This window comes from Rhea americana, unplaced genomic scaffold (genome assembly GCF_003343005.1).
Source record: "Rhea americana isolate MKP2758 unplaced genomic scaffold, rheAme1 scaffold_46, whole genome shotgun sequence".
NCBI classification, from domain to species: domain Eukaryota; kingdom Metazoa; phylum Chordata; class Aves; order Rheiformes; family Rheidae; genus Rhea; species Rhea americana.
This window is the reverse complement of record NW_028186601.1, coordinates 3,297,422-3,324,483: the sequence shown is the minus strand read 5'-3', so window position 1 is coordinate 3,324,483 and position 27,062 is coordinate 3,297,422. Positions and strand designations below refer to the sequence as shown.

Genomic DNA, 27,062 nt, shown 5'->3' with positions numbered 1-27,062 from the left:
CTGGAACAAGAAGGAGAGGAATTGAAATGACAAGCCAAGTATGTCTCAGCTCCATAGGGCACATCGGTGTGGCAGATCCCTGCCCTCCTGAGTGAAGAGCTTTGTCGAGGGCAATATTTTCAGACTGCTGCCAGGATAAAGGCCTAAGCAAAAAAAAAGGCAGTGATCTCTTCTCCGAGAGTGTTGCTTGCTGCCAGCAGAAATTTTATATCCATTATTTGTATTCCTGATTGAAATGCAAAGGCTACTATATCTGCAGTAGTCCTCCTGACATTTCGGCTCTTGGAAGCTTTCCCAAATCTGATTACTTATATTATTTCTCCATCCATCTCTCTCTCTCTCTCTCTCTCTCTCTCTCTTTTTTTTTTTTTTTTTTTGGTAAAAGACTCTCCCATAGAAAAGAATCCATGTAAAAACAGTACAGGCATGCTCAATTCCTTGAATTTTCTTATCTGAATTTTTTCATGTGGTTCTTCAGTCTTGAGTATTTTTTAAGTCCTGTAATCATAGTGGAAGTGGAGTAACATTAATGGAGAAATATTAAAAAGAAACAAGGAGATTAAGATGGGGGTGATCTCTGGAGTACTGCTATTCAGCTGAAAGGAGGAGAAATCAGACGGCAGCAAAGCATGGGAGGCAGGAGACTTGCTGTGTATTTACTGAATGGTTTCATATGGAAATGAAATTCACGGGAAATGGCAAGGTTCAGCCAGATGAAAGACACAGTTTACTGTCTACTGAACATAATTTCAAATCCTGAATTGTTTGGGTGCAGAAACAGGGAGATAAAAAGAGCTGTAGTGAGTTAATACTGTTGTTGTTTTAATGAAACTTTTAAAGTGTTTGTTGATAGAGGGAAGTGATAAAAGGACGGACTGTTTGCTTTTTGCAGTTCTGAAGTGCTCTAACAAAAGCTGGAAGCAGCACTATTAATTTTTAGCCCTATCATCTGTAGTGAAACTCAGTTTCATCAATGACTGCTTTGTAAGCAGTAGTGAGTGGCTGAATAATCAGTTTCTCTGAAAGTAAGTGGTGAACTAAAATGTTGATAAACAAGGTAGAAAATCAATTGTAAGAACGTAAATATATAGATAAAGTGCTTCCTTTCAATTTCTTACCAGAAATCTCAAATCTCAAAGCAGAATCAGTCTGATTCTGCTTATGACTAGTGAACAAAACAAGACGAGAAAGAAAAGTAATGTTCAGACCAAAATGGCTGTCTATGAATCCTGCACAAAATATTTACCATCAGTAAAAAGTCTAAAATCTTTTAATTAGACTGATGAACTCATCTGTCGCACCATTAAGAACTGCACCTTACAGCTTTGAAAATCCGTTCTCTGAAAACCTTGGAAGCGGTGTTTGTGGAAGAAGAAGCCCCTTAGGCTTGCCAGGGGTCATGCGATGCACACTGAATGCATGTGTGCAGAAGTGGGCCTTGGTGTAAAATTGATTTGTGGTATCTCATTCCCCACAGCCGTTTAAAAAGACACTGAATTTCCTTTCTAATGTCTTAAAGATCTCAATTATACATTTAATTGCTACCCAGAAGGCATCTTTGGAAGCAGGGTACAGTGAACACATAGCTATTTAAAATGCAAAGGATGTGAGAGAGAAGAAGATCGTATTACGTATCATCAGGTGTCAGGGGAATTCTGCTTTTGGATAGTTCTTTCCCACGCACTGTAACTAGAGAACTTGACTAAAAAGATCTCAAGCCTTTTTTTAATAAGTTCTGTTAGAAGCTGTATTTTAACTAGCAATGGCCGTACAGATTTCTTTMTTTAAAAGATTGGAGTTGCAGTGAAGGAAACCCGCAGAAGCTGCTATTTGCTGTGTTGCAGTTTTCTTTTATGGCACTACTGCAGTTTCTCAGTCATTACCATCACTGCTGCTAATGTCTGAATGGTGGGAAATCTTGAAACAGTTGAACAAAATGCAGTGAACATTTCTCATTTCTCTTCCTTCTTCTAAAATCTATTTAAAATAATAGTGACTGTAAAATAAGAAAATAGATTTTCTTGTGAAGGAAGGTTTAGCAAATTCCAGACTCACCTGGCATATGACTTAGTCCTGCTAAGACTGTTGGTAAATGAAGCCTGCTTTTTATTTCCTGGGGAAAAGCATAGTGCAGCCAGAGGAAGTGCATGTTTCTCCAGCTCGGTGTGCTCAAGAGCCTCAGTCCTGTTTTTATAAGATCCTAGCTGACTAAAATACCTGTAGTTTGATGATGCTGATTATTAGCAGTAGTTTTAACTTTCGGTGCCGTTCCCATTGCAAAGATTTCCTTCCCTGGGGACGGACAGAAGTATCTTTTGCCTACAAACTGCTGAGCTGTTCAGGACTTTGCTCACAGAGCTAAATCAAGAAATTGGATTTCAGTGCCAAAGTACATGAAGAGCTTGATGTGATGGGCCTGTCTCTTCAGTTGATGTCTTATGCACTAGATACAACACCTCACAGAAATAATCTGGAATTTTCTTTTAAAAGGTTTTGGGAGAGATCCAGTTTTTCCCCCATTACTATAGTAGTTTGGTGATTCACTGGAGCCAGAGATCAGCTTCGGATAGAGACGATGCATTTGACCTTGTCCATGTCATATAAAGACAGATGCCCAAAGAGGAACACAGGAAGAGTTTTTGATATCCAAGTCCAAAATTGCCTCAAAAAATGTGTCAAAATTGAAAGTCCTTGTGAAACAGCTGACTGCTTTGAACAGATTCAATTCCATAGCTTATAGCTCCACAAGTGCTCCCTCTAGATGTCAGGTTTTCCTCTGCTTGGTCCTTCCCTGCCTTGCTGTAGCTAGGACAGTGTGCAGAGAAGAATTTAGGATTGTTTAGAGCATAGAATAGGTGCAAGAACTAATGCAAGTATGTAACCAATGGCCTGGTCACTTCTGAATTTCCTTTCTTGTCAGTTTTCTATATTTATCCAGTTACTTTTTTCATATAAAATGGGTGAACTATTCTGAATAGTTAGATATACAGCGCCATCATTTTAATTTGGTTTGGGTTCAGCAAATTCTCTTTTCATGTGCTTTGGCCATATTTTGCATTTGTTCCCTCTTCTATTGTATCAATTTTACAGAAAAAATATGTTCTTTTGCTTTCTTTCTCTAGAAGTCCACATTAAATGTCCACTTGCAAATAAATCAAATGAGAATTACTAGATCTTGTGTTTGAGTGCATAGAGATGATGTTGGCTGGTGTGGGGTCTGGGAAGGGATCCAGTTTTGTGCGTTATAGAGATTCTTGGATGGCTTCTGAGCAGTAGCATAGTTTCTTTCATTGGACCTTGTTGAGAAAATGGGATATTAAAAAAGATCTCTTGACTTGGTCTAACCTGCCTCCAATCAAAGATGGCCTTATTTTTTTTATTATTTTTTTAAATCAGAATTTTCTTACCTTAGAAAAGTATAGACTGGTCTAAGCAGGACTGTTTTTTTTTTAACCTGAAAAGTATATGGTCCTACAAAAGTAAGCAAGAATTGCTTGGCTTTCTTATTTCAATCAAGCTTCATGTTTTAGGTTATTTATTTTAGAATATTTACTATTTAGTATAAAAAGAATCAAAATGATAAGTCATCAAAATGATTTGTCTTTTTACTTTGTCGTAATAGCATCCTGAAATCCTCCGGTGTTATTCTATTCCTTTTCCCCTTATTCTTTCCTTCCATTTCCCTCTCACATGTTCGTTTTCTTTAAAGCTTTATTACTCATTCTCATTTTCCAAAATTATATATAAATTGCACACACATATAGACCTGTTATGGGATAGAGATTTTGGTTCCTGAAGAGGTGGGGTTTTTTCCACATCTTGCAATTGATTTTCACACAGTGATATTTAGAATGATGTTGGTCTTACCAGCTTTTTACTAAGTTATATAACTTTTTTTTTTTTTTTTTTTTTTTTTTTTTATCTGTAAAGGTGAGATGCAGTTGCTGTAGATGAAGAGGTCAGTTCTGATGCATAAAATATCCTTTGTCCACCTGTATATTACATGTCCTATATGTTTTATAGGAGCAGGTGGCTAGTTCCTACTATATTAAAATTAAAAAAGATTTTTATTCTCAGACGATGTGTAAACGTACAAATTATTGAATTCTAAGCCAGCTTTTCTGCAGTATACACTATATATTAGAATGAATGGAATAGAAAGTGAAAGAACTCTGCATTTTGTTCATGTATTTCGTAAGTACTGTAACATTAAAAATATGTTACAGACACATGTAATTCATATTCCTGACACAGAGTAAGAACTTCCTTTCTGTATCATTTAAGGTAACTCCAGGTGAATCCTTTGCCTTATGCTAAAATACTTCTATAAAAATATTAACTCAGTGTTGATCTTAAAGCCAAAGTAAATCAGTTCAATCTGGATTTCATCCACTAAAACCATACACTTTTAGAGCGCAAATGATAACATTTTCCTAATACTGTGGAATATAAGAATTGCATTCTCCACAGGTTAACTTCTGGTTTTTGACTTTGGAAAATGTAGTTGCTAAACCGTTCTGAAAGTGGAAAGCTTGGCTACACCAAAAAATGAGTGCTTCCGAGCCCTGTGCCTGAAGGAGCGAGGCGCAGAGCTGCAGAAGACCTGTTCGTACAAGCACTGCAACGGGCAGGTGCATTTGGTGCCTGCTGGCCCTTTCCCATCTGCAGTCCGTGGATGTAGGCTCAAAGAGTTTCTGCTCCCCGTTTGGACGGACAGCAAAGTGAGGATCTTCAACTGCCCCTTCCTTTTCCCTGTTCCACTGAATGTGATATCAAGGTATTAACAGTGTTTTATAGGCTACACAGATAAATACAGATAAATTCATATGGCTAGTGAAATACATGAAGAGAATAGAAAGCAGACTTTTTCATTTTTTTCCTGTTGATTTATGTTCCTAAAATCTTCCTCTTCCTCATGTTTTTTCACATGTGAGTGAGATATTTTACCTTTTCATTCATAATAGCAATTAGCAAGGCTTAGCCATAATATTTTGATTTCCTAATGGTTACGCTTCGTGTGAGCTTAGCCCTGGGGACAGCAGGTGGGGAGGGCAGGGGAAAGAGAGGCACTTTGTGAGATTACTTAAATACATCTTCAAACCCTGCCAATACTTCCTGAAAAGCAAATATGATTTACAGATTCTTACTTTGCATTTAGACTAAAAGCCTCTGATTTATATGGTAGGGCTTTTAAATTTGTGACAGTTTTATTGCTTGCATCTAAATTCAGCTTCCATGTTTTCGCTTGTATGCCYGTTTTCTTACAAATTCCGATCAGGTTGTTGTTTAACAGTTGTTCCTGAGAGCCGAGCTCTAGTTAGGCAGCTGAATGCATAAATGCCCCTACACTCCCTCGCCTCATTTAACACGCGGCGGCCTCATTTGTCTTCTGGGCTCTGGGTTTGATCGTTTCCAGCTGTGCTTAAATCACCCCTTGGCTTCTCTTTTCCGCGCCGCCGGACGCCGGCTCCTCGCGCCTCCTCCGTTCGGCCGGGTCCTGCCGGCCCAGCCTGGGCGCCGCGGCCCTGACCGGTGCTCCGGCAGGGCCGGGCCAGCTTCAGGTGCGCTGCGCCCTGCTCTGGGCGCGGGCGAAAACGTCCTCGCTGTGCGTTAGGAAGCCGTGAGATAGTCTCCGAGGTTCTTCTTGAAAGAATGTAGTTTGCTCTGACGCCCGTGGATTGCTGCTGGATGGGTACAGGGTCCGGTGGCGGTGTTCRTAACAACCCTGCTCCCTGGGCTTATTCATTCTTTAAAAAAATAATAAGCCTATGGAGCAGCTGCGTTTTATAATCTTGCACAGGAAAAATACTGCCCACCTCTGTTTTGTGTCATCATCCTACTTTGAGTGAAAAAGTGAGGAAAAGATTGCTTCTTGTTACAGGCATAAATCTAAGTGGAAATTTAGGGATTTAAGGAAAGGGTCATCATCTTTCGCTGGTGAAGCTATGTCTTTACTTCAGCTTGAATTTGAATTATGAGTTTAGGTTGTCTTGTTGAATCTCAGTATCTTCGGGTGCTGCCCCTATGTCCCACCTACACAAGGGCAAAGAGAAATAACTGTGGTGAGGCTCTTAATCCTGGTGTCTGGTATTTTCCTTTCCCCTCCCATAAGGTCTTCCCTCCCTCCAGCAGGCATTTGTCCATCGTGAGCCAACATCCAAAGAAAAATGTTTGCTTAATTTAGGCTAGGTAGCAGCAATGCCTCCGATTTACAGCAGGCAGACCTAGAACTTACTGGRAGTGGGAAATTTAACTATGATCACTGTTCACATGTTTTATGTCCCCATAGTTGGGGGATATTGAAATTAATCTTGAAATCTCAAGCATTCTCATAATATTAAAAAAAAGCTTGATGTTCTTAAACAATTTTTTTCTTTTTTCACCTTCATTCATTGCCCCCAGAGTAAGTTGAACATCATCTGTTTACCTGAGACACTTCATTCCCTCTTAGCGATAGTCGCACCCCAGTTCTCTCTTCTGCAGTTCCTGCTGCTCTGTGTAGTAGAGCTTCCTTTGAAGCATGGTGGCTTCTCAGACAAAGGCAGTGTATTGTGAGAAAGTGTTTGTGCGGCTGGGTTTGGAGGATTCAGACAAAGAAATGTCTTTCCAACCCTTGCCTTCTTGATACTGCTACAGAACTGAGGAAAAAAAATGGTTGTGTGAGTTTTCTGTTTGTTTTTAAATWACTAGGCACTATTTCACAATTTATTTGTTGACACACATTTCTCCTAAGATTCCCTTAGTATAGCCTATTATTAATAAACTGATCAAGTGACCATAGCTTGCTTTTTGTGATGACAAGGCATGAAAAAAAGTATGCTTGAGAGAACATTTTCTCATTAGGTACAACTCACAGATTTTTCCAATTCCTTATTCTTTCTGMTGGGACCTTACCATGGCTCTGGGTMTGTRTCTGTGACTACTGTTGCAGCATCAGAACAAATCTAGTACAACCTGGTCAACCACTCCAGAGACTTCATAGAGCTCTAGAGGAAATGCTGATAGTATCTACTTTGTTGTGTTGGGTTAATCTGAGCTGAACACATAGAACAGGAGGGTCTCCTGCTGGGAGGGTATGAGGATCATTTTGTCTTGCTTATGTACAAAGTATCCCTAGAACTTTGAAGACCTTTCTTCCTATCTGGTATAATGTTGGTTAATCTCATTTATGAATGAAAAATTCAAAAAAAGTGCTGGTTTTGTTATTTTTGTAACCTATATACAATTCCAGTTGCATGAGCTATTGGACAATGCAGAAGAACATAGATTTGCATTTCTGTATTTTAGGACAAGCATATCCACAACATTTTCTTCTTATTTTAGCTGCCTGCTGTGAGGATGCTTATTTATTGGTGTGGTAGAATTAAAATACTCAAATCTCAGTTGCTGTAAGAGCATTGTAATTCCAACCTCCTTGCTGTCTGTTAAGCAGTTAAGAGGCCATTTTGCTTCCAAGTTTGACTATATAAATGTATGTATATTATGACTGCACATATTGYAGCAATCTTGGGAACAGTAAGTGCCTGTGGGTATTGCTACTGACTGGTAAACAACTTGGAAAACAGTCAAGCTTAGCGTTGGAATCAAAAAGAAATATAAATGCAATTGCCTAAATAAAAAGCTACAGATAACCCAGATTGTTGATGTATAAATTACTTGCAGTTAGTACAGAAAATGAGTGATACTATGATACTAAAGTTATAATAATTATACAGAGAAATGCTACAAGTTCATATGGCTTCAACGTAGGTGAGGTATTCTGTATGTCTCAAAATATGCCATACAGCTCCCAGACCACTGGGTGCACATATTTTTGAAAACTCTGAGAATTCCGTGTTTGGGAGAGAGAAAATGATGATATAGGACCTGGTCCTGCTGTTATAAAAATTGCACAATAATTTTCAGGGAAAYAGAACCTGAGTGCTAGTTGTAGTCTGTAATAGAGATTTTGTAAATAGCTTCTTCTAATCGGGTAAAGACAAGACTTTCCTTAGTGATACAATCTTAAAAAWCTTAAAATAGTTTGGACAATTTGAATCCCATTCTAATAAGTAAGRTAGTACTAGGTATAATGCAACAGCATTAATGAGGCAAATATGAATTAAATAAAACTTGTAGTCACTCTAAGGCCATTATGTAAAATTTCTCTGTGCTGAGATGAGAGAGCTGAAATTTTCAAGATCCATGCAAATTGTACTAAAGCAGATTTGCATAAAGCATTGGAAGACCTTTTGTGAAATGAAACTAGTAGGAGTTATTTAAATAACAGTATAGCAGCTATTAACAAAATAGAAAGATCCAAAATAGTAATTTACTTCAGAGTCTTTTCTAAAACATGTCTGGATTCGATATAACTGTCAGCAAATAATATAGTATTGCAACCAGCCCTCTCAGAATCCTGAAATTCTGGAGATAGGAAATTCTCATACCTGACAAAACACACACCRTAGTTGCAGTTCATATTCTTTCCACCCATGTAGAGCAAAGGTAAAACGTTATAAAACATCGTAGGGAAGCCATATAATCTTGAGCTCTTATCTCAATCTTTACAAAAACTTACACATGAAAAAAAGCATGAACTATACAGGCTGTAACTACCTGAGATGTGTGCTTAGCATTATTGCTGCCATCTTCCTTTCCATCGTCATCGTCGCTACCTTCCCCACTTCTGCCATACCTCATGCACGTCTCCAGCCCCATGTGTGGTGTGCAGAGCAGTTTGACTCCGTGCACAGTGGACTCACTAACCGTTCTCTCGCAGGCAGTGAGAATGCCTTGCCACGCTCCAACCACCGGGGGATTCTGGACTCTCCCACTTGGAGTTTAATGGACGTAACCTGGCAGCAACCAGTCTATATGTCTTCTGTAAATGATCCTCCAAGGGTTTACCTGTAGCTGTGCTGTCATGCTCCCAGGAATAATCACAAGGTTTGTGTTCATCTTTGTAAGTCTTTATTCTGTGATGAAACACGTTAGGAGCAAGCATTGCTTATGGACCTGTGTTAACAGGGCTTGGGTTGCCTATTCCAGACATCACAAAACCAATTTTTCAATAGTTTAGATATTAAARTATCTTTTCTCCTGACACCTGGTGGAAACTTCTGTTTTGGCATTGGCTTTTCTTACAGAATAATGTGTGGTGGAACTTTTTCTCCATATAGTTGTGGTCCATACTTACGGACTGAGGAGTGATTGGCTTTCTGGTATTTTAATCACCAACAAATGTTATGTATTTAATTTGCACAGTAACATTTGCATGGTGTRCCTACAGGAACAGAATGCTATGTTTTATATGCTTGCTCCAGTTGCTCAAATAAACACATTTTGGAGGGTGGTGGGGGGGAATAAATCAAAATATGGTGTTGAAATACCACTGTTTTTTGGCATGTAGTACTTTTGCCAACATTTTCTTTCCTGCAGCTAGCCTAAATGTTGCATTGTTGATATTTACTTCCCAACTTTGAAGTGCTTTTTGGAAAGTGTAGGGGTGAATTAACTTCTAATCTTTTCATTGCACCGCCCATGTGAAGGTCTTTTTGTTCTTGTTTTCTGCCATCAAATAATCTCACRTTCCTTGCATTATCAGAAGGATCTTCTGCATGATCCACATTTAAAGTAACATTTTGAAGCACTTTCTGTGTTTTGTTTAGTGACGGACATTCACTTTAGCAATGTTATATTTTCTACCTGCTTTGTAGTGTTTGGTTCTTGTTTTCCTCCACAGATCSTAATGAGCAGTTCAGATTTGAATTGCAAGTATGTTGCATTCAGTTTTGTGCAGCACTTCTTATGCAGAAGTGGATGTTTAGAGAAAAGCATGTGAGAGCCAGGGCATGAATTTAGTGACTCGTTGTCTGTGAAATCTTTCCACCTTCCAGCAATCACTGGCTCAGTGCTTTGGGTATCAGCATGATTCATCGACCTTAATGAACCCTTTTTCCATGACTTGTGCAAAAGTCATTTTTGTACCCAGTGGTACTTCTAGCCTGAACAATTATTTMCCTCATATGATTACATACAGTTCAAACAAGTACTACTTTTTGTTGACTTCATACCTGCTGCTTGCTTTCATTTGGCTCCTCTTAAATCTTCCATTGTGAAAACAGTGGAAAAGCATTTCCTATTCACCTTTCTCGTTGCTCATTACCAAAGAGATCTCTGTACTGCTGCCCCATAGTCATCTCCTCTCTGAGGACTCCCGCTCCGTTTAGTCTCGCCTCATGAGGAGGCCTCTYGTTGTCATCATTGGGTGTTTTTTGTCTGTATCATTCTAATTCTGTAACCTTCTTTTTTGAGGGGATGGCCAGAGCTGCAGGTGGTATTCGAGAGCATTAAACAAAAATGGTTTCAGCAGATCTCCAGGGCATCGCCTCATGCTACAAGTATGCAGAAGAGGCCTCATGCAGTAAACAGACCCTGACTAGAATAACTGAAGCAAATCACAAGCCTGTCACCTAATACATCGCTGCTGCCGTGGGAGTCCAAAAATGCCAGCCATGTTGTGCAAAAGCAGATTTGTATGAAGATGGAGAGGGAGGYAGCGTGTTGATAGCCCCTTCGTGCTGCCAGACAAGCCTACTTGGTGTTACACAGTAGGGGAGACCATGATACTGTGCAACTCCCACGAAGACACTGTCACTTTGCTTATAGACACAGGGATGCTGGTGGCAGCGGTGTATGAAACTCTGTAGGTCCTGTAGGGTTAGCCACGATGACTCTTCTTTCTCTRCTGCACTAATACGGTGTTCATAAGAGAAATAAACTACTCCCAGTGTATAGATGCCATTTTTTTAGGCCTTCTCCTGCAGTTAAGTTGTCAGACCTTTGCAGTGCTGTGTTGAAAAAGAAGGAAAACAAGTTTACACTTCTCAAGATTCAGATGAATTCTGGCTGTCAGCATTGATTTAAATCACAGTTCTTGCTGCAAAGAAATCAAATTCATAACTAGCTCTTCTGAGCATTCCTGGATACCACATATACTAAATAGATCTCGGAAGTGTAAGTGTCACTCTTTAAATAGATGATTTTGTTTCTCCCACTAAGTACTAAAACTCCTGGAATAGTCACAAGGGGCACAGAGACATCTTTTTATATTCAGTAGATAAGAATGCATTAGACTTTCCTCCAAATCTTTGTTGCAGTAAGGGACTTTTACTTACAGATGTGCAAAGATCAACTTGCATGGATTCTTAGCCCCTGGGATTGTTTGTATGCCTGACTGTTTCCACCATAAATGATTTAAATGTATTATTGTTTGTTTATTTGTTTTTGGACTGGGCTGCCAGACATGCTTGTTTTAGCTGCTTTCAAGATCTGTTTAGAGGATAATGTCTTTTTTTTCCATGATGCTTTACAAAAAATCAATTTGCAATTATAAAATGAAAAAGTATAATGAATGTCAGCACACTGCTCAGTTCCTAATACAAGCCATGGGTAGATCTATGATATTGAATGACAAAGATAAAATCCTAATGTTCTTGAAAACTGTAACAGAATTCCAAGCAAATTCATTAGCACCAGGATTTCATGCCTTTCCATATGTACTGACTGCTTACAGCATTTGGTGGTTGATGCCTGAATACCTGAGAGAGGTTGGTTTTTTTCCCCCCTGAGGAAAACACTAAGAATCCTTTCAAAGTGACCTGTTCCTGGGAGGTGCTGCTGGGGGACGCAGGGAGCCAGCTGGTCAGGCTGAAATAAAAGCTGGAGCCATCTGTTGGGTTGTTTCTAAGATGCAGTAGAGATCTCTGCGTTGTATGCAGAGGATGAGGAGAAATAAAACCTAAATTAAAAAATATCCCCTTTCTTATAYACACCAGTCGGTGTGTGTCTACTTACAGATATGGCATATCATAGAATTTGGAGACACATGTTCCTCCTGGATTAGCTAAATGAGCAAATCCTTTGCAATCTGTAACTTGGCAGAATATTGAGAGACAGATCTGAGCTTTCTGCCTCTGTCTGGTAGGTTAGAAGCATGGAGAGGAAAACTGTGCAGAAGGTCTCTTGTAGCTGGAATTAATGGAGTGTGTGACACCCGTTCTAAGGAAAACGCAGGGAGTGTAAGTGTAAGGAACATTTTTTTTAAGGGATACTAACCATAGTCCAATTGAGTGACTCAAGCAGATGTGTGAAATGTATGTTGTGATGTGGCTTTCTAAAAATGAAGTGCTGTTCAATCCCTCAATAACCTATGTTTCAAACAAATACTGCATTTTCAGATGCAGTCAGTGGCATTTGATTATTATCTTTTTGTTTCTTTCAACTCAGGATGGATTATTGCAGTTAATGGTCAGTATTAGGGCCTTCATACTCATTTCATGTTAGTCTTTCCTCTGAACTTACAGCTTTTGTTGTGGAGATGCCTGACTGCTTTAAAACTCAGATGAGACCACCACCTTGTCTCACAAGATAGCAGTAATGACCATCTTGGGAACTGTTGCCTGTTAAAGGGCTGCAAACTTTTTCTTTTGGATATATTTTGTTAGTTTTCCCTCCCTTGAACTCTTGTGATTTACGGATAGTTACAAAGATATTTTTGCCCATTCTAATTCAAGTCTCAGACCTGTTAGCACTTTGTCCTTCCTGTCAAATGTGCATTTCCAAGTCATGCTAGTGCCATGGTGACTTTGAAATGCTTGCTGGCGTGCTGTCTGCAGCCAGACTGCAGCAGGGTCACTTCAGGGCAGACCAAGCTATCTTGAAAGAGATTTGTGCTGCCTGCTGTTCAAAAGTTAGTTGAAGGCTGCCGTGGAGAACATAGACTAAAAGATTAAATGAACTTTGCCACGTTATTTCTTCCATCTTGTATTTGTTTTTCTACAAGCAGACAGCCTGAAACAAAGCAGGAAACCAGGAAGGTGATCCTGAAGCGTTTCCTGTTCGGATGCCTTTCAGTCAGAGAGTAAATCCTGTTACAGACTGACTGTGCATCTTTAATTCCAAAAGCAAACAAACAAACAACACATGGCTCACAATAAAGCAAGGTGCTGCAAAAGGGTCAGGCTTACAACGAAGCAGTTCTCTTGKGTTTTGCTTCAAAACGTACGTAGAACTGAGGCTTCCCTTGCAAGACATTGAAGTCTACCGAAGATGTAGTTTAAAGGCTACTGTACTTTTTTTCCCCCAAAAGACCTATTCCTCATCTGTGACTGTATGAATATACAGTCCAAGTGGCCTGAAGAAAGCTGTATTTGAATGAGTTGCTTGTTTTTTGTCAAGTYATTCCTTTAAGCTTCTGTCCTTACTTGAACCTGTGTTCTACTCAGATGATCCTGTTATCTCAGAGGCTGGATTAATTCAGACCCAGTATCTTTCCATCTTTCCTGGCAGAAAGAGCACCATCCCACAKTCTCTCAAGAACAGTTCGTAATTTTGACAGTAGTGTGCAAACTCACTTTTCTTTCATGTTTCTATTCTTTAATTTTAGTACTCAAGTACCTATGGATGTGGAARTCTCACTATTAGGGTTTTCTTCATTGCAAGAGTAGTGTTGAAAGGATTGGTCTTGGTTTTTGTTTTTCCTTTTTGCACATTAATTTGCTGTAGGCATTTGAACTCAGTCTTTAATTAATCACAAGTCACCTGAAAAAGGTCACAGGGCATTTTCACTGTTCAGATGACAGATATTATCACTTTATATGATTCCAGAAGAATGAACACACTACRTTTTTGACAACTTGGTATTCCCCACAGTGTAGCAAGCTATTTTAATTGACTAACTCTACACTGTAATTCACAACTTTATTAATTGGACTGTCCTTCCAGCAGCCTTGGTGGTTTAGAAAGTAATAAAACTGGAATGTATATCATAAAGATATGTTTCCATTTGTATAATTACTTCAGCTCACCAGCTGCTTATCTTTCTCAGTGGCAGTACATTGGCATAATACAGGGCATATGCACACTGATTGATCTTTAGACCTCACTTGCTTTTCTTTGAAATTCTGGAGGTATCAAACACTTGATAGTTTCGTTCTGCCTAACATTTTGCACACCACAGAAGCAAGACACGCTGTATCCTTTTTGAAAGCTCAATGAGAGTCTTGTATTAGAAATAGGTAGGGTGATATTTCTTGAAAATTGGTGATTTTGCTCCCAAAAGGCATCCTATAAACCTTCAAAGGTTTCAGGTGGCAAGGAGTTTTAGTTTTCTTTTATCTTACCTAAAATATGGTATATTCAATGACACAGCAACATTTAACATCATAGTGGAACACAATTCAATATTAACAAAGTCAGGAAAATACTCTAGCCTTCACTTTAGGTAAGCACTTTTGTCTAACTCCAGGCTTAAATCTGGAAATTCTCGAAACAAGACCTCACTTTCTAGAGCATCATTTTGAATACCAGCAAAATATCTAGCAATTTTCCATAATTCTCAAGCTATTTTTAATCACAGACAGTGATGTCCTTTTCAGTCTTGTCTGGATTTCTCTATGTATGAATGTTCCCAGAAGTGTTCAGTTAGTTCATGCTAAGCTGATCCAGATGATGTCCCTACTGATGCCAAATATGGACCGTTGACCAAGATCCTCAGAGTGAAGATTTACTCATATCCTCAGAGTAAAGACGGTATCACAGTGACAAACCGTTCTTCCCACGCCTACAGGGCTCTCGGAAGAGCAGGAGCTGTCAGTAGGGAGTCAATGTATGTGGAGTTCTTTGTTTCTCACAATGTCACTGTTACTTAAAAATGAGCTACTATGGCTGCTGTAGCCTAATACAAAAATGAAGAACATAGATAAACTAGAACCTGTCACCTCAGGACTTTGCTTATGTAATTAAGGATGAACCAGGGAAATAATTAGAAAAGCCGCTAAAACCAAAGATTCATCATCTGTCTCTTGAAGTTGGAAGGATTCCCGGGCAGGTGTCACTGCACACGTGCCTCTGCTCTTTCCATCGCTGTCACAGTTTGGGACAAGACGCCCGTCCGGATGAACACCTGTGCTCAGCCTGTACAGCCTTTCCAGCCCACAGGCAGGATGAGGTCCTTGCCTTCCCGTGAGGGCGCATAGGAGCTGTGAAGGGCTGCCTCCAATACTGGCAGCCAGGCCTGAAGACGACAACCGTGGTATAAGTAAAGGTTCTCAGTGAGCACATTTATTTCTAACTGCTAACTTTCTAACTGCTAGTCCTTTCCCTGGACTGGCAATGCCAGATATGAGTGTAGTAATTTCACCTTCATGATGGCATTCATTAAATTCTACATGCACTTTGATACTTTAACATTCCTTACAGAGCTTGGTTGAGACTTGAAGATTTTCCAGTCTACTAACTGCAGTCACTGTTATTACAATATTAAAAAAAATTCATCTCTGCTTAAAGTGGTGTAGTCCATTCTCAGAGCAGTAATCCATGCTACTTAATTGCAAATAAATACAAATAAAAGGAGAAAATGTTTAAAAAATAAGGAAGCATAGAGTTCAGAGGGAGGTTGTTAGTATAAAATCATTATCCTAATAAAATTGTCCCTTGGCAATACAAAACTTCATCATTTTACTTCACTTGCTTCAGAATTCCAGAAATATTATGATCCCTTCATCTCAAATCAATATGGCACTGCAATGTCATAAATATCTTTTATTTCCAGGACCAAATCAAGTAGTCAGCTATATATATAACAATTTAAGAAAAGCTTTGAAAAAATCCAATGATTATATAGAGTGGGCTTCATCATAACAGAACATTTTTCATTATCTAATAATTCCAGTAGCATAATAACTTCTATTTTATGTTACTAGAGATAAAGCAGACACCAGAACTACGGCGATACTGTGATATTGAGTCTACTCACCATCACTCTGAGTGGAATTTGAAAGTGTATTTGTAACTCTCCTGTAGAACTCTGATAAAATGACTAGATTTGGGGAGGATGGAGAGCAATGGTGTMATTTACCTTGACCTTGATGCTGTCTCCCACTGTATCCAAATTATGATGTTATGATCTGGATGTGTGGACAACTAAATAGATAAAAAAATGGTTGGATGGTGAGGCTCAGAGGGTAGCGTTTAATACCTGAATGCCAGTAACAAGTGGAATATTGCTGATTTAATCTACAGGAGAAAGAATTTCTGTTCCTTTTCCCAGAACCTGCAGTTGCAGTGCACAAAGTGGTATCTGGGGTAACCACTCATAGTGGGACTTTTGAATCTAGTGAGAAATAGCCTGTTGAAATTGTTGTGGAGTTCAGAAATGCAGTTGTAGAGCTACGACTGAATTCAGAAGTTCAGAAGTCAGTTCCTGGTTCTGGGGCCTTTCAGCAACTTTGTGTGAATAATTTAATTTCCTTATACCACCTTCATCTGGAAATCTAAGCCAGGTAACTTAATCAGTTTAAATTATAGGTTAGTTTATTGGTATCACAGCTTCTCTGAAGTGCCAGCTGACCGTTCAAATGCCCAACAAGTTGATCTGAGGACAGTTTACCATGTGTAGTTACACGTGAATGGTAGGAGGGTGAGATGTGTGCATTGTAACTGATTTAGCAGGAGGTGTACGAAGAAATTAATACAAGGTTAATTTACCACTGCTGTTGTTCTGAGTTCTGCTGGGACATACAGTAAATGTGCTGGTCTTGATTTATATAAAATAAAACGAATTGCGTAATATGCCTATAAAATGAAGACTAGTAATACTTCATTGCCTTAAATATCTTTAGATTAAAGAAGAAGTCCCAGTCTGTGGATATTAGTGGGCCAGGATGCAACCCAGTGGCAGCTGAAGCTCAGACACCTCAACCCAGTAAATCTTTGCTTGCCACTAAGACGACTACTTCTGAGGAGGAACAGAACAACACCACAAATACACAGAGGCGCAATCCACGGAGGAGTGAGTTGAAGAGATACTACACCATTGGTGAGTTTTTTTCCACAGAAAATTTCAAATGTATTTTTTAAAGTGACAAGGTCCTCCTGTTCATTTGTGTTTTCTTTCCGTTGGCTAATTGTATTTGGTTACTAGGAGTACTGATGTCCACAATGAGCATTAAGTTGTCATATCTTAATGCTGATGTCCAATTATCCTTAAGGATTAATCTGCTTTATTTATCTTGCACTGTTTACAGAAATTGTTTTCCTCGGCAATTTTTTTCTCTTAAAACCTATTGAATAAAACGTGGAAGCAATTCTGGGAGGAAGGATATAGGAAGAAATCACTTTTGACAGTGGATTGCATTAGACTTTAGGATGTGATAATTTAGAAGGCTAGAAGGACTTCCAGTCTGGAGGAGGAGGCTGTTGAGTGTGATGTATTTCCGGTGCAGAGTAGCCAGGATTAGTTAGGGGGTTCTGGGTATTTTTTGCTGAATATACTGGTTTTCTGGAAATTCTTCTGAGATTTCAGCATCTAAGAGGTCCTAAAACCATTTCAGGTGCTCTACCAAATGTTTCATGTCTTGCTTCCTTTTAAATCTTTTCAGGACTGAGACTTAACTGACTCCTTTGATAACTACRGAGTAGTCTGTAACTTTGTGAGGATGAATGTAGTGACACAGCAGGACTGGACAGGGACACTAAAATAGAAAACAGCAGATTCTAGTGATGTGATTTGTGTACAGTTAGGCTGTTAAGTAGCTTAAACAACCATATTAAACCTGTTGCTGACCTAATACARTTACACGGGGTTTTCACCTTGTTTCTACCTTGTTTACAAGTTCTTGTCTGCTAAAATCATCCATGTCCAAGATCAAGCAACATGAGCTAATCATTATGGTGATAAATAGATTAAGAAAATGTGTTGAAAATCTGATGCTTGCAGCTGGCTTTGCTTCTTTCATTTTAAAATCAGTATTCTACTATTTTAACCTCAAACCAAACTAGCTAATGATAGTGTTTGCTATGGTGACTAATGTTGCTTGAGTAAACTAACATCACTTATGTTTTGCGTTAGTCTAATTTTTCTTAACAACTTCCTTCAGTAATTCTAATGATAATAATTTTCATAGCACTTTATAGATACAAGAGCTGAGTTCAAATCTAGATATCTAAAAGAAGTATGGAATATGTGTTTAGACATGTACAAATATGCATATTTTATGTTTTAAAATGCATTTTTCAGCATTGTTTTCCTATTAAAACTTAACTTCAAAGGTCAGCCTGATTTGTTAACCATTGCCCATAATATTTAATGTGTGCTAACCACACAGCTTAAATTTATTTCTGTAGAGATACATAACCAGCCTTACTTCATCAACTTGTGGAAAGAGTAAAATCAAAATGATAAAAAAYCTATCTTTTTTTGGATATTGACATCATTGTAGGACTATACATGTTCAGATCGCTGAAGTGCTTCCTGTAAACCTCATTCTGCTTTACAGGCCCAAAAACATGCGAGCATTCACCTTGCACATGCATGCTTGGCAGAAAAAATCCTAGCAGCTTATGCACTCTCTCAGCTTCTGTGAGCAGCTCTAGCCAATTGTCTAACAGATTGTGCTCTGAAATCTTCATACTCTGTAGCATCTAAATATTTTTTAATTTTATATCTCACCTTATGTGCACATAGACTTGCCTAGGACCTCTGGAAGTGGAATGTGTATTAAGGAAGGAGTATCCTGGTAATTTCAAGAGATTTTAAAATTTCATCAGCTCTGCTTCTACTTTAAAGAACCACCCACAAAATACTTATTTTCTATTTCATCTTTCTGACAAATTGCATCTCAGATGCTTCCCAAACTTAATGAGTGCAGTTGCAGTGTTTAAAAGCAGGAAAAAATATATAAGTGAGAGAAGGACTGAGATGAAGAGGCAACAGGGAAAAGATATGTGCTCAGATGAAATTAAATAGAAAATGGAGATCCGGTGAGGGGGAGAAATAACCGTTCCATATGGCAGGCTCAGTAGGCAGGAAGGCTGCTGCACCTTCAGTGGTGAACTTGTGTGAAGAAATTGAGTGGGAACTCCTAGATTAATAAGGCAACTGTAGGAAAAACAGTCTGCATTGTGGGTTGGATAAAATTGTTTGGAGAACTCGAGGAAGAGCACCCAAGATGCTTAAAAATAAAAAACTAAAATTAGGCTTTATAGATGCTTCAGGCACTTCAAAATGCAGGCCACTTGTTTCTGAAGTGAAGGAGAAAAAGTAAGTATTCAGGTTTTCGGCACTCTGAAAAGTAGACTAGAGCATTATACAACGGAGTATTACAGGGGTCCCCTGAGTTAGAAGCCATAAGGCTGTATCAGCTTGGTGGGATGTCCAGGCTGCAGCTGGCTCTTAGCTGGGCTCCGCTTAGACCAGCTGCAGCGTAACAACTGCRTTCCATGTGGGAACCAGCTGAAGGCCTCTTGATGGTATGAAGCCTCAGGACATACATTCAGCAGCTTATTATGGTGACTTAAGTATCTAATGTTGTGCTACRTTACCCTACAAAGATACATACTTGAAGAGTGTTCTCTGGGTCCTAYTTCTAGCCATGAAAGTTGTGTTGTAAGAAACTTAGATGCCCCMAAGTGTATGTTGCCTCTCTACCTAATACTGTTTTTGTAGATGTAAAAGGCTTCATTTTGTTCTATTTGCTATTAAAATAAAACTACAACACTGGTGTGGACTAAATCAATTATTTGAAATGACGACGGTAACATTAACATATTTTCCTGACTCTAGGAATCAGGTAATAGAAATTGTGAAGCAGAACATTATTTTATACTAGAAATGTTGTTACAGTACAGTATTGGGTGAGTGGGTAGGGGGAAAATGAAGCAATTTTTAAATAGTATGTCCTTGTACTTTCATAAAAGCCTTAGTGCAAATCTTGTCATATAGGCTTGTGCGAGGACAGCTTATTTCATTTTGAAGACAACTATAAACTTACCTCAGTAGACGTCTTTCATTGACACAGTCTGTATCTCCAGTGGAGGGTATTACTGGTTCAACTGCAAACACTTAGCAGTGTATTCAGAATATTTTTGTGCAKAGATATGCATGTTGTTAACATGCTGCATGTTATTTCAATGTTCTGTSTTTTCTCTTAAAAATCTTATTCAAACAGCAATTTGGGGGAAATGCGAAGGATCAAAATGCTAATAGCCAAGGTTCCCTAATCCTCTTTCTCCAGTTGTGCATTTTATAAAAAAATATTTCTTGTTCCACTTGCAAAAAAAAGAAAGCGTAACTTTCTCTCTACAACCTCTTGTACAAATGAGATCAGTAGAAAACTATTTTAATAAAGTATTTTCTACTAGCATTATCATGGCCTGATAATGCTAGAACTCTATACTACTATATTCCTAGAATGTGGACATTTTCAGAACAGTGGAATTATACGGATATAAAATCACCATGGAAGAGAAATAATGCTTTGGAGGTAAGCAGTATTAAATGAACACATATTAGTTGACTAAGTTTTCAGAACAGGTCACTCCTAGTTAATGCAAAGGGTCAAATATGAACAGCCAGATTTTCTTTGTGCTCTCCCAGTCTTGCATGCAAGAGTCTATGTTTCACTGGGTAGTCACTTTAAATTTAGCAGTGACTAGTTTAGKCGCTACTGCTAATTTAGTACTTCAAAGTGTATTCTTGCGAAAATAAGATGGATCTTCCAAAGAATATAATGGTCCATAAATAGAAGTAATGACTTGTCACAAGGATTATTATTAATGCACTAAACAGTTTAACAGAAAGAAAGATTTTACAGGGAAATCTGACACAAAATCTTTTTAAAAGAGATTAAGTAATAAACCAGCTTCTCCTTTTACAGAAGGGAGAACTAAATGAGGACGAATGAATTCCTGTTTAGCAGACAATTATAACTCACCCTGGTACTATATTTCTGTATACTCACATTACAAATTTACTCCATTTAAGTCACGACTTTTATAGTARTTTAGAAGTATAAATAAATATCAGTTATGTGTTACATGATAGTTACATATGCAGTAGATTCTTTTTATTTCTGCCTACATACATTCCAAGCTACTTCCATTAAAATTATTATTTTCTTTAAAACATATCAGCGCAAAATGATTTAAGTGTGAATTTAYCCACATTTATAATGTTTATCACTAAATTTATGTTGTGCCACACTGCTAATATCTGCTAATATAAAATTGTTTTTTATGCAATATTAATACATAATGTGACTGGAATAACTTCGGTTAGAGTGGCAGTTTCCTATGTCAGCATTTTCTTATCTTGATGGAGCTTTGGCACCCTTTTTCTTCCTTTTGGAGAGGAAAAAAATTACTGCACTTGAAAATATACATTTACTTAAAAAAACAAACAGAGAATCTTATAGGGCTTATCTCATTGGACCATTTGCTATTGAAATCTCTGATTAAAAACAAAGTWAGGGACTTCATTTTGCTTTCTCCTAAAAAAATAAGCACAAGTCTTATTTGGCAGGCAGACATCATCCCGTTGTGGCTATTTCTTTGTTAGTGCTGAAGTTCCTTCCTGCTCTTAGAGGTTTCATTTTTGACTGAAATACCTTATTACTTCTTTGATGGGACTTGTTCTGATAATAATTAGTGTATGTATTTCAGAGACATTTTTCTGCAAAGAATTGTTCCCAAAAATTTCTTTGAAAGGTTCTTCTTATCACTTGGTGGTTAAATATATTTGCTTCTTCTCTTCTGCAGAATTGAATAAGATTTTTTCTCCAGTAGCTTCCAAATATACATTTTTTTTCCCTATTCATACAAATCTGTAGTTTTTCCATTCACCTTTGATGTTTGTTGCTAATACTAGCAGAGCATGACACATAGGTAAATATATTAGAAGTTGTAAGCAGGTAAGTGGCAGCTAGGTACAGCAGAAGCTGTAAATCTGAGCTGTATTCTCTCCCTTTTTAGTGAAGGACAGATGGGAGATGAAGCTGCCAACTCTCTCCCAGTGGGTCCAGATGCAGTTCACACACATTTGTGGATTCTGACTCTGTCCTGTTCAATGCATCTGTAATTTCCGTATTGAACATTCACTGCTTTTTGAGAAACATTGTTCAAATTGCTTCCTTTCAAATACAGTCTCAGAAACTTTGGGGGAAGGATGTTGTTTTCCAGGCACTTCGTTACCTGTTTGTGAGTGATAAGCAAAGTGAAATAATTTGTGCAACATGTGGATAATACAGAAAGTGGCTTTCATAGCAACAGTAACTATGCAAATTCTTACTCATTCACCTTTCATGACCATTTTTATTAGTGATTCGCATCACATGGCTACTCAGGATGAGCAAGCAAGCATTTGTTCATATCTTTGTTTTTCTATTTTAGAATTTAAAAAGCAGAGCCATTAAAAGCCACTTTTTAATGTCGTACCCTTCTTTTGTCCTTTACAGATACTCTGTATACCTTTAGAATATAAATTAGTTCTGGGTTATAGAGGTGGCATCCACTGGAAAAGTGATGCTCTTTAATGTCCTTTCATCTCAGCATGTCCCTTTTCTAAGCATCCTGGTTTTGTTTTTAATCGTATGGATTGCTCTCATATCATCTGGTGAATCATTTTGGTTGAGGAATATTTCAAGATTTCATAATTTCCCTGCTTCACATGGGAACAAAATTGAAATCTTTTATAATTTTATAGACAAGCTTCTCAACTTGCAAGATCAACCAATAGTACATCCTCTCCAGTTTGAATCTCTGGAGAGAGTAAGAAAGACTGATTTGACCTCTAGGCTCCGGGATGATACAGGTTGGGTAACTGCCAGTCTGTCTCTCTTTGGAGAGCTATCTTTGTATAGCGAACCATGACTGTAGAAAGGACATGACTTCTTACACCTCAAATGTGCTTTGAGACTTGTCTTTTGAGTATTGTGAGATAGAGGAGACTTTCTTTTAGCAGCAAAGGAATGAACGAGGGAAGTGTGGGTTCACTGCTGAGATGGGTGAGTGATTTAGTGACAGCAGATGCAGATGAGGCTGAGGCCTCTGAGCCTGGAGACAAGGTTCAGGGAGGAGGGTAACTACCAGTAGCAAAAGAGGACTGACTCAGGACCCTTGAGAAAATCTTGACCCATACTAGTTCATGGGACCCAAAGGGATGTGTGTGAGGGTACTCAAGGAGCTAGCTGAGGTCATTGCTCTATATCATCTTTGAAAGTTCGTGGAGATCATGGAACATCCCTGATGACTGGAAAAAAGACAAATGCTGTGTCTCTCTTCAAAAAGGACAAGCAGGACTATCCAGGGAACTACAGGCTATTCAGTCCCTAAGAAAATCATGTTCTTTTTGAAACTGCTTCTGGGCACATGAAGGAGAAAGTGATTAAGATTAGTCAGTATGGATTTACCAAGGAGAGATGATGCTTGTCAAACCTGATAGTCTTATGTAATGAAATGACAAGATCTATGGGTGAAAGGAGAGCAGTAGATGCAATCTATCCTATTTTAGCAAGGATTTTGACATGACTAGCATCCTGGTAGCGAAGTTGGGGCATAATGGTCTAGATGGATGATAATCAGAAAAACTGGTTGGACCATCAGACTCAAAAGATGGTGGCCACCAAGATGTTTGGGAGTTGGAACATTTTCCCTGTGAGGAGAGGCAGAGAGAGCTAGGTTTGTTCAGCTTGGAGATAGGATGGCTGTAGGGGGACCTCACAGCAGCCTGCCATGTACCTGCAAGGAGGTTTTTGGAAAGATACTGCCAGGATCTTTGCAGAGGTGCATGGGAGGAGGAGAACAGAAAATGGACCTAGCTTGAAATTAGAGGTTTAAGCTGGATGTAAGGAAAACTTTTTCCCCATGGGGACAGTAAAGCAGTGGGTCAGGTTGCCCAGAAAGGTCATGCAGTCTCCCTCTTCGGAGGTTTTCAAGACCCAGCTGGATAAAATCCTGAGCAATCTGGTCTGATCTCATAGGTGACCTTGCCTGGAACAAGAAGTTGGACTAGAGATCTCCTGAGATCTATTTATCCTGTAAATCTTTTGATTACAAATGTGAATGTTGTTTGAAATCTATCAACATCTTTTAGAGAGATTTTTGCTTCTTTTAATCATTCTGATTTTCTAAATAAAAAATTGATTTAAAATAATGAAAACCATTGATTTCTAGCTTAGATGAAAAACTAAGAAGTTCTCTTCCAATAAAATTCTTGATAGTGGCTTTTATTTGTGTATTGAGACACTCAAACTTGAAATTCCATGCAATGTACTGACATTGCTTTGGGCTGTTCCTATCTTGAAGATAGGGCTGTTCCTATCTTGCAGCTTTCATTGACAGAGAAGGCTCTTCTTAACAGCTTAAAAAAGCTTAAAAAATTTTGCAGTCTTCAGCATGGAGTGTAAATTAATTTCTAGTTATTTTCTCTGGTATATATCTTAATGAGAAGAGGAAATATTAACAAACCAAAGCACCTATTTTGATGATTCATATTTTGTTTAAGTCAAATGTGAAGTTTCTAGATAGTTTGATAATGTTATACAGCTAAAAAGGCACTTAAACCGTTTATAAAAATCTATGGTTTTTCTAAAAAACAGTTTAATTCATTACCCCCAAAACCCTTAGTGTTTCCAAATTCTTATCTTACAATGTCATAGAAAACTTGTTGTTTCTAGAACAACCTATTATTTCTATTTTAGAGGTCATTTCTGGTCTCCATGTAAGTATTGTGCAATCTATGATATCTGAGTAGCGATCAGAAACTCAAGCTGAATATCAGTGCTCCAGTCTCTTTGCATTTTTTTTATTTTTTTATCTCAAACTATTTTTTTCATCCATAGAGAAGCATGGAGGGATGAAAAAAGACCTTCTGAGAAGGACCAAAGCACAAATACTGCAGTTAGTCACAGTTTGGCAGTTGACTTCCCTTCCCTCTGAGGCCAACATTAGGATGGCAAAGCCAGCAAGTTTCCTTCCTTACAAGGTAGTATATGTGAGAACAACATGTAAGATCAAATTCTGATGTCGCTTATTCTAGAATAACTGTATTTCCATTTGCTAAAATAAAGCAGAAGTCAATTCTGAATAAAGTGACTGACTAAAAGATGGTCTCTCTTAATTCCTCCTTTTTAATGCAGTCACGGTGCTGCAGGAACCAGCATGAGACAGTAACCACCGCCAGTTCTAGCAAGTGTTTTGCTGACCTGAGAAGCTTTATGTTCCTCTGGATTCCCGACTACAGCTCTTCCCTTGTCAACAATATCCCTTCTAAAGAGGGACAGGGCCAAATCTGTGACTTGCTGTTGTGAGTTGGTAACATGAGATAAGCCCCAGCTGTACCAGAGCCTGGTGCAGGAGGCGCAAGCAGTCCCTGTCCCTGTCGGCCTCTCAAGTTTGGCACCTGTGTCGGAGCTGAGTGGCCAGAGCTGAAAGGGCAGAACTATCTCCCTGCCCTACAAGCAGATTGTTTTCCCCCGAGTCTGGCAATGGTCAAATTCTAGCCTTTCCTATCGTACTGGGACAGACACTGCCCMCTATTTAATCTTTCTGGGTCCTGAACATAAGAGGCTTCCAAATATCTCTACAGCCCAAACTAGATTCCAAATAAGTGGTTTAAAAGCTTCCTCTTCTGCTGCCATTTTTTTCTTTTTTTCAGCTAAGTTTAGGCCTTTGATGACTTCAGGCCTTCTTTGCAYCTCATTCTTATTTATCTAACAATCTATCAGGAGGCAGAGCTGCTCAGTTAGGGTCATCTCTAGAATAGCTTGCTGTGAAGGTCCTTTTGGATTTTAACAAAATGTCTTGTTGTTACACTCTTCCCTCCAAAGTCCTGTGGGAACTGCGTGTTGCTGCCAAGCCTTGATTCTTTTTTCTTGGGCTATGAAGAACAGTTGGATTTTGTCATGGAGTTACTATATTGCTGAGCTTTCCTCATTTACAGAGCATTAGTATGCACATAGGAGTATGTAAAAATTTTACAAGCATAAAATATTCAACATTTATGAAAGAATTCTTTTTATAAATTTGGATACTRATTGGCCAGATATGTTCATGAAAACTAAATAGTGGCAGCAGCCCACTGTTTCCGGTGACTCTAGTTAATATGCTTGAGAGAGTCTCTTAATCTTTTAGTTTGCAGAAGACAGAATGACTGTGTATTTCCTCTGCCAGAGAAAACACGACAAGCATGATTTGTTTGAAGAGTTGTTGATTTGCAGTTTTGCAGCCACCTTAGCTGTACATTTGCTTATAGGTGTATGAGCATGTGTGACCACTTGGGTATGTAATTAAATGTTTTTGTGATTTACCTGCAGTTTAAATTATGTTGTTCCCTTTTCATTTGTATGTAAAACAGTGACGAGCTTGGCTGTTCATTARTTTGCCAAGATTCTGATATTTCTGCTCTGAATAAGTCTGAGAGTGAAAATAGGTCATTTTTGAAAATATGTAACTTAAGTGTACTAAGAAGGTTAAACAATGTTTGAAGAATTACCTTAGACTCATTCCACAGATTAAAYTATAAATGTTTTATCTGAGAACAAGAAATTACCATTTGGATAAAACATGAGGCACTGATTGTTCACAGGTCAAGACTTTCAAACACAGGTGCTGAAGGTAACCATTAGATGTGTACTGAGAWTTGCTAGAATCTCAGAGAGAAAGCAAGTGCACTGTGAATCCTGCGAAAACACTGTGGGACACCACTGTTGATTCTGAGCTAACTAAAAATGATCCAACAACGTGACCCAAATTCTGCTGTAGTAGAARAAGGTCCTGCTAACCCCAGTGAGACTGTAGCTGGATAATCCATGGCTGATTTTACTCTGATAGTTTTTATGCAAGGTGGAACAATTTCCTTGCATTGTATAACATTGATCTAAACCTATGTTGATTAGTTACCTGTTTTCTTTTTTTTAATGCTRAATACATAGGTACTAAAACTTTCAGATAGAAGAGGATGATAGTTATAAAAGATAAACCTAATTTCTTATTAGTAAAGATTTCATTGCCTGCTAGAAGACAAACCAAGCCGAGTAAGACATGCAGTCCGGCTTTTTTACTTACTACATTTTCCTTTAAGGGGGTGTTACAGATGGGGTAACAACTCTTTCTAGGTAAAAAGTATGAGAGCTGAGGTAGGCAATGAGAGAAATGTTCAGCTCACACTCTGCTGCAGCCTCTTCCAAGAGGGGAAGAGGGTGAAAACCAGATTGTTTTTCCATGGCAAGATTGTTCTGAAAGAT

General features: G+C 38.5%; 1 protein-coding gene across 6 annotated transcripts in view; it reads left to right on the top strand.

The window, feature by feature from the left end:
- The window catches only part of OXR1 (oxidation resistance 1), a 266,736-nt gene that overhangs the window by 115,429 nt on the left and 124,245 nt on the right, over positions 1 to 27,062 (top strand). For 5 of the 6 annotated variants that reach the window (XM_085316300.1, XM_085316304.1, XM_085316303.1 and 2 more), the window contains exons 3-4: positions 8,762 to 8,928; positions 16,665 to 16,861. In XM_085316300.1, the coding sequence (XP_085172426.1) occupies positions 8,870 to 8,928; positions 16,665 to 16,861 (256 nt within the window). In that variant the 5' untranslated portion in view covers positions 8,762 to 8,869. The remainder of the gene's footprint in view (positions 1 to 8,761; positions 8,929 to 16,664; positions 16,862 to 27,062) is intronic. The other variant, XM_085316302.1, reaches the window with a different exon arrangement.